The 8,291-nt window shown below is 39.2% G+C and overlaps 1 protein-coding gene across 2 annotated transcripts; it reads right to left on the bottom strand.

Moving 5' to 3' along the window:
• Positions 1 to 2,612: 2,612 nt before the first annotated feature.
• LOC131301917 (uncharacterized) lies at positions 2,613 to 7,905 on the bottom strand. 2 transcript variants are annotated; one of them, XR_009191475.1, is made up of 6 exons: positions 7,536 to 7,905; positions 6,125 to 6,324; positions 4,780 to 4,920; positions 3,802 to 3,853; positions 3,061 to 3,328; positions 2,613 to 3,014 (listed from the first exon to the last, which is right to left on the bottom strand). XR_009191475.1 is itself a non-coding variant. In XM_058328423.1 (5 exons), exons 1-5 carry the CDS (start codon positions 7,855 to 7,857, stop codon positions 3,111 to 3,113), a joined length of 933 nt encoding a protein of 310 aa, XP_058184406.1. In that variant the 5' UTR covers positions 7,858 to 7,905; the 3' UTR covers positions 2,613 to 3,110. The 2 variants fall into 2 exon arrangements, 1 of the variants encoding a protein (XP_058184406.1); XM_058328423.1 differs by having other exon boundaries at positions 2,613 to 3,328.
• Positions 7,906 to 8,291: the final 386 nt, after the last annotated feature.

The following is an 8,291-nucleotide window of genomic DNA, read 5'->3' as shown; positions in this document are numbered from 1 at the left end:
GTCGGTTGTTTAGCTCTAAAAAACGACATTGTGCGGAGCTTTTGGGTTCAGCAATGGTGGGCTAGGGTTTTTTTCAGCTCTGGACGAGAAAATGAGATGGGAGACAGAAAGTGAAGAAGGAGAGAGAGAGAGGTTAGCTTTAGTAGGGACGATGCTGATATTGGTTTTTGAGGAACAATTTTGAAAGATTTGGGGATATGTACCGCTTCCTTTCTTCTCTCTAGTTTTTGAATTTTTGTTTCTATCCCAATAAAGGCTGCACGTGCATCAAGAAGAGATTGGATTGGAAAGGGATCTTTTGGAAGCTTGTAGAGTTCCAAGGGAGAAAGGAGACCTCCTTTAAGGATGAAAGTCCCCACATGGAGATCTGATAATGATTGCAACCGGTTCAAAAAGAGGAAAAATATTAGGCCACGTTTGGGCCTGATAAACTATCGTTTACATCAAAATCTGTTTGGATGCCAAAAACTGCTTTTCTTCAAACGCCTTAATCTTAACAGAATCAAGGCGTAGGGGGGGCAATGTTTATACCCATTTTTGGCACCACGGATCAAGCTAGCCGTGATTGGTATTTTTATTAAATTGGGCAGAAAGCTAAGTAATTGATTGCGTAAATCTTGGGCCATGGGTATTTTCTATTTGGGCCCAAGAAACACACAGCCCATATGAAGGGCACGACCCATGATTTTTTGAGAAGGCAGCCCACGGTTGGGCCCATGAAGAAAGGAGCAGCTCTGGTCCATGAGGTGCGGCCCACATTTTTAGGGAATTGGTTGCTGCCGAGGTGGTTATTTCCCTCCAAAATCAAAGGCCAATTGACTTGGTCAATTGGCCATGTGTCAAATGCCTACAAAGAGGGAGTAGTGGGGGGTTGTTGCCACGTCATCCATGATCCCTTAACTGCCAGAACAAACTGCCCACTACCAAGCATGCATGAAAAGTAGAGCATCATGGGACACGTGTCAGCTAATGGAGCAGAGCAGAATTCGGATTCAGGCCTGAATCAGCTTACTGCTGTGCCTATAAATACAAGTTCACAAGATGAAAAAAGGGTCCAACACCAATCAAAGCTCAACGCTTACAAACCAAAGCCTTCCCAGCGAAGCACAACACTTTACTACTTTCAGCAAAGTAGATTATCGAGTACCCCGTGCTCAAATCCCATTCAGACTCACTTCATCAAGTAGTTTGGATTTTTACTTTTCTCGTAATCAAACTTTATTATCCCGGAGTAATAAAGTTCACGTTTTTACGCCCATTTCCTATACGACTAGGAAATTTGAAGTCCACGACCGTGTGACAAACCACGAACCACATTGTGATCTTTAACCTTTGGGTCACACGCAATCGCTCTTACGTTAGAAGTTAAGATTCACGGGAATCTTCATCAAAAGTTAGGCGCTACAAATTTTGGCACGCCTGCGCACCACGCATTCATGCCTTTGCCAAAAACGAGAGTTTTCAGATATCCAAGATCATCGCCCCCGGATTGGCAATGAATCCTCAAGGGTTTGGGGTTGTTCGGGACTGCACTGACGAAGGAAACAATGTATTGGTCAGTAATGCCATCATCGGCATTTCAGACCCCGTTAGCAGAATGAAATACGAGGCTAATGAGTAAGGGAAGGAAGAGGCGCTTCATTGTCGGTAACATAGGTTGTGGTCTTTAAACTTGTCTCCGGAGTGCAAGTATATGTATGCTACAGGTAGTTTGACTAATTTATAGGATGATATATATAGTCAATGGATATGGTTAGTGAAATTAACTTTTGGGTATTAGGAATGAATACTGTCATTTCAGAGGAAATACCAAAATCATGACAAGAAGGAAAGTAGCAAACAGTTCTCATATGCAAGAGATCATATCTAGATTCTAAACTTTATGTATAGAAGAAGACTTATTACAGAAAAGTGAAGTGAAGGGAAGAACAGAATTAGCAAAAACCTTTCATTTTCAAGATTTGCATAGATTGATCATCTAATATATGAAGGAAAATGATTTTGTCACTCCCTTTTTTGTTAACGCCACTCTCCTGCAAGTGTATTTTTGGTGCAAAAATACACTTGCAGGAGAGTGGCGTTAACAAAAAAATAGAGTGACAAAATCAGCAGCCTATATGAAAAGACTTGAAATGGTTTTCATTTATTGAACTTTTACTCTTTCTTTTTTAGAATTTTTAATGATAACTTCGGCCATGTATTTGTGTTTACATTTTGCATTTATGTAGAAAACCATAATTAATTTCTTTGATTTTATTTTCTATATGTGCTTGAGTCATTTAAATATGAATGAATTTGGCTTGCAGTTTTGGACTGCAGAGGCGCGGTCCAAGTGATCGCAGCCGTCGATGAAGTTTTTAAAGGTCCATATTTGTTTTCAATTTATGATCGGTAATAAATTCAACAAATCTGAACCATTGATTTTCAAGATGAACGATTCAAATAAAACTGCACGTCCTTCTCTGTAGCTGTTTGCAGAGAAGAGAAGCCAGGTTCAATATGAATAATGATGTGAATTTCACGCTTTCATGTATAGTTGAAAAAACAAAATATTACAAACATCCCTTGGATAGCCATATGTACAACCTGTAGGGTCTACGTACATGTTGAAACAATGTAACACACCACCTCCGCAGAAAACTATATCATCACGATCTAAATACTTTCCTCTGTTTAAGCTAGTAAAAATCAGAGAGAGAGAGAGAGAGAGAGAGAGAGAGAGAGAGAGAGAGAGTTTCCATTGATATAAATAACCAATATTTATGCAAGTTATTATTAAAAAACCAAGAGATCGAATATCTTTTTCTGCAGTTATTTCAGTGTGGAAGAAAGTTATGGCAATAGATACATCCAACTCTTTGGGAGTCCCCTGCGGTTTATTTTGGTTCAAACGGTAAGAGAATAAGCTTAGATTGCTCTTTGTCACTAGGTAAATCAACTCTTCTCCAACATACCTGCCCCTCTATCCAAATGTGTAAGCATCAACACGGCGTCGGGCACGCCTTCAGATCCATGTGTTTTGAAATTTCCATAATATAGTACCATCGATTGTCGATGCATTGGAACACTGAAGATAAATATATTTGGAGGCTGAGGGCCCTAGCCTGCAACTAAGGCCCAGAAACAGGAGGTCCTTCATCCTGAATGGGAGGCGGTCCCGACCCCTGGACGGGAGGGTTTTTCGGCCCAGAAACAGGATCGGGTCTTGGCCTCCGACGACGAGGAGGGCGACGGTTAGCGACAATTCGGCGGTAGAGACCAATAGCGGCTAGAACAAGTACAAGACCAACAGTGCAGCCTTCAAAGACGCAACTGGCCCCGAACAACCCTGTAGATACAACAATTATCAGTGCAAAAGGTAGATGCAAAAAAATACTAAGAGCATATCTGTCTGGTGACATGCCAAAGAGGCTATTGTTGCGAAAACATTAGGCAAGACATCAAGCAAGAGGCTCACTGGCTGCCGTAAATAGGCAATACCAAAAGTCTGCCTCGGATGGCATTTGTATTTGCTATTGTGTGATTTGGTAGACAATGGCTTAGACAATTTTCACATACTACATTAGCATTAGAGGTGCTCTATGTGGGAATACAAGCGCGACAAGGCGACGTCTATTCTCCTCGTGCAAGATAGGACCCACTTGGATTTTGTTCTGACGGTCATGAATTTGTTTTAGGATTTGTTAAGAGATAGAGATGCAAATGCGCAACTACATTCTTTTCACGTCGTTAACTTATAGTGTTTCCTTAGGCGTATGCATGTTTGTTCTGATTCGGCAATGAAAAGTTGAAGCAAAATACCTCCAGGAAGAAAGTGAAAGTCCAAGCAGTCATATAAAAGCGTCAGGATCAGCTGCAGCGAAGAAAAACGATCAACATTCACCAGATCATTAAACTTCATGAAGACGACGTCGTTTAAGAAAACTCGAATGCAACTTCTAGTTTGCGAGATGCAAGTGCTGTATAGTAGACTGATAAGTAGTGAAAAACACTTTCACGTCCACAATCTTTCAAATAGAACAAAGAATCCGATTGTTTGCTGTCGTTTTGGATTGCAGAGGAGAGTTCGCCTAATCCCAACTGTTACAAAGTGTTTTTAATAGTCCAGATTGGCTGAAGCCTGATAGTACCCCTCTCTTGCCTGTAGGATACTTTCTGCAATCTGAACCAGTAATTGTTGAGATGAACAGCCGGATCCTAGAACAAAAGGGTTGGATTTACTTATGTTCCTCCCTAACAAACTTGAAAAGTCCAGCTATGGCATTCTTCATACTTTAATAAGCTACCTTGAAACTTAATCCATTTAACTATGTTTTTCCATTGATTTCACCCAAATGTACTCTGAGTTCAGCCAAAGGAAATATATCTAGTTTTCCTAAGAGAAAATAATTTACTCAACAGATTTTTGGAACCAATTATTGTAACTTGTTCGCACCAACTATTGTAACTTGTTCAATTCTCGTAGACAATTCGATCTGAAAACAATTTCTGAGTAATTGTTCAGCTAAAGAAGTAAACCAAATTTGGAAAGGAAAAAAAAAAAAAAACAGAGAAGACCGAGATTAGAGTAGACTGTAGAGGTTGGTTTTGTAATTGCTCAATTTTCTTCACATTGGTTCATTCTTTCAAGTTTTCCAGACTCCTCTTATCCACGTGAAAGCAGAACAGAAAAAAATTGATCCAAACTTAGAACAAAATATTATGGAGATGAAAATAAACCGAAAAAATAAGCTGAATTTGTAGAGAAACCAATGCTAAATTTCTGCAGAAAGGACTTACTGCCACGGTCCGTGCAACGACATAGTTGAGCAGAAGGTTATTAGGATTGTTCAATCCTATATAAAACATCCTCCACAGGCATCTGGGGCATGGTATTTGATGATAGAATCTCTTGGAGAGCAGAGGTAGTTGACGTAGTCTCTGTCGAGAAAAAAAAAAAAATCACGTTGACATAGTCCCTTGGAGAGCGAACAACAAATCACCAAGCGTACGTGAAATTCACTAATTTTTTAAAAAAAAGTTGTAGAGGGGCGGGGGACAGCCCCTACTAGCCCCCCTCTAGCTAGCTCCATCCTTATTTACCGCTTGACGTAACCCTTTTTGTAAAGTATTACTTATTTGCTTTCATAAAATAGTAGAAGTACTGAAGTAGTACTAGCATGCAAGAAGCTACTGCAATCCTTTTTTACTCTTACAAAACAAATCAGCTCAGATTTGGGGACGCTGCAGGGCACCCGTCCTACAGCATGTAATGCAGCCGAGCCAGCCGTCCATTTCGGCAAGAACGGCTCGGATAACTCATTCTATGGCAAATAGTCGGTACACACTCCTACGGTAGGGAAAGCTACGGCCGCCAAAGGGGTGACCAAAAGTTCACAAAAGTACGCAAACTCATTGTATGAAATTTTCTCTCACACCAGCTTAGACTACTGTAAAGATTTTCGATACAAATACTGAAACTGCTAGGGTACCGAATTTTGGGGTACCGAAAATGTACAACGGCATTTGGGGCTTATTTTTGAACCACACACCAATAATTCAAATCATTCATCAATTTTAAAATAATTTTTGAGTGGCCTTGCAAAAATAAGCTCAATTGCATATGTGTACATAGTTGATCGTATCTTTCAATTTCTCATTTTGAGTTTAGGATCTTGAATTCTGAATGAAAATTTGAAGTTTGGATCAACCACTTACATATGTCCAATTAAGCTGAATTTTTGCAAGCCGATGAGAAATTATTTTAAAATAATGCACTTTCAAATTTTTTGTATGAGGACCCAAAGGTGGGCCCAGAAAGCCGTTGTACATTTTTGGGAAGCGGGGGACTATTGTGAGCGAACACAGCAGCATGCAACTGTGCTCCGTCTCACTGTCCGTCTTGGTAATCAATGGTCAGGATTTAGCTCTTCCCCGGAAGAGTTCTTTTAAAATCTGAACCGTCCAAAGTCCAAAATACTTAGACGATGCATTGCCCGCTGCTGCATGCTGTGGTGTTTTGCTCACAACAGCCCTGCTTCCACCTTCGGTACCCCAAACTTTGGTACTAATAGTCGGGTTTCTACAAATAGTACTCTATCACCTCGACTCCCAAATTCTGTCGAACGAATGAAGATGAACTTACCAAAATCAAGCCATGGACCCCGCCTCTGAAAAGACGATTGTACCCTTGGACTTTCTTCAAGGCCTCAACAACTTCTTTATCCTCCGTACGAATGTTCAAAGATGCCTCGGGGGTCAATTTGCTGATGCTTTGAGAGCAAATAGGGCACTTGCAATGCACAAGTTTGTTACCATAGGCCCAGAAGGAGATAACACAATTTGCTGTACCAAATTATGACACAATTATTTAGTTTCTAATTGCAAACCGAAAAGAAAAAATTAAGTTATTTATGAATGGTATAACTGTATGGAAATGCTACAATACACAAATAATTCCTATTTGAAAGTGTACGGTATAGAAAACTCATAACATGTCATATCCAACTCGTAACATTTTGTATCAAATTTAACATATATTTGTACAAGGAGTACACATTTGCATAGAAATGGATAACAAGAGAAACTTATTCACGGAGGCCTATTTGGAAGTGTACGGTATAAAAAATCGTTTTCATCGAACTTTAGTAGATACCTAATTAGCACACGTGAAAATTGAAGAATATCAAAATTGGGTTAAAAAACACACTGAATCACAACCCAGTTTTGGGATTTTTGCAATTTTCACGTGTGTCGATCATGTATCTAATAAAATCCGATGAACACAATTTTTGGTAGGATTAAGGTTCTCATCGAACTCTACAAAATAAATGGAACCAATTATCCAATGTGATCGGAAAATGACCGAAAAATTAGAAATTGACTGGAGGGGATACCAAAACCCTTGATATCTCCGGTATACATAAAAGTTTCTCCATGTTGTGAATACAGAATTAAGGTGAACGAATTGTTATCCAAAAGTTATTAATGCATAGTTACCCAAAAGTTATTAATGCATGGTTATCCAAAAGGACGACAGTTCATATTATAAATCACCAAACAAACCATAACATCAAAGATGGAACTCGTCCAACAAGAAACTACGATGGTGGGGAAACAGTCCAAAGACTAGACCCCATACCAAACAACCTCGACAAGCCAACAGATAAGCAACCAGAGCTACTATCTAACAAAGGCCAGTGAAAATTCCCCCGAAACTGCTACCCAACAAAGTCAAAACCGCTGCCAACGAACAGGTCCATAAACTATTTCCCTTGTATTAGAAAATGTCAACAACAGGGGAAAAAAAAAAAGACAAAAAAAGGACAAAACAATACCAGCGAAATAGATTGGAATCGTTTTAGAAATTTGTTCTCTTCTTGTTTCCCACGTTATCTCAGCAACCAATCAGAGGCTAGGGTTCAGCTTTCCTAATCTAGATTGCATGCACATCACTCAAAACAAATAAAAAAAACTAGCAGATGATCAATTCTTTTAACTTCTAAAAAGGAAATCAAAATGAAAAAAAAAATTCTAAATTGATGCATAATACACACCGCAAAACCAGTGTCCGCAATTTGTCTTGCATGGAATGTTGTAGTTTCCAAAGCAGATGGGGCAAATATCGTCGCTAGGAGGTGTATCTTTCTTTCTCTTAGCATCGGGAGAGGTTTCTTTTTCGTGCCCACTCAGAGAGGTTTCTTCCTCCCTCTTAGCATCGGGAGGGGTTTCTTTCTCTCTCTCGCCGGGAGGAATCTCTTTCCCTGTCTCGGCATTGCGAAGGGTTTCTGTTTCTCCCTCACCAGGAGGGATCTTCTCGCTGCTTTTCTTCCTCTGCCTAATCTCATTGATAGCAAGGGCCTCCATTTTTTTCTCCATCGGACCAGATCATTTGGCATTCTCATTCTCCCATTCCTCTTTCTTTAATAGATACGGGAAATGCTACGGTACATTCTTTTATATGAGTGTATACGGTATGCAATCTTTAATTGCTTGAATTTATAAAAATGTGCATTAAAATGTATAATACTTACATGATATTTAAAATAACTCAAAAATTCGTAACATTTTCTTAAAAATTTATAGTAATATGAAAACAAAATCTCATAATGTACTAATGTCATCAAATTCGTATCCAAAGTGGGTGTATATTTTAGTATTCTCATTATAGCCAATAGGGTTCACAAAGTGTTTGTTCAACCATAAAATCATGCTTCTCCATTTATTTGTTTCCCCTTCTTCTTTTGATGAGAAATTAGTTGCAGGGTTTCGTAATTAGAAGAGGTAATTTAATAAAATGTTCATGCATTGAT

This window comes from Rhododendron vialii, chromosome 9a (assembly GCF_030253575.1).
Source record: "Rhododendron vialii isolate Sample 1 chromosome 9a, ASM3025357v1".
NCBI classification, from domain to species: Eukaryota; Viridiplantae; Streptophyta; class Magnoliopsida; order Ericales; family Ericaceae; genus Rhododendron; species Rhododendron vialii.
This window is presented reverse-complemented; position numbering and strand designations above follow the sequence as displayed.

Coding starts and splice junctions, on each gene's coding strand:
- LOC131301917 (XM_058328423.1), bottom strand. CDS start 7,857: ATGGAGAAAAAAATGGAGGCCCTTGCTATCAATGAGATTAGGCAGAGG. Junction 6,325..7,535: donor TTGCGGACACTGGTTTTGCG/GTGTGTATTATG, acceptor AATTTGGTACAG/CAAATTGTGTTATCTCCTTC. Junction 3,329..3,801: donor CTTTCACTTTCTTCCTGGAG/GTATTTTGCTTC, acceptor TTGTATCTACAG/GGTTGTTCGGGGCCAGTTGC.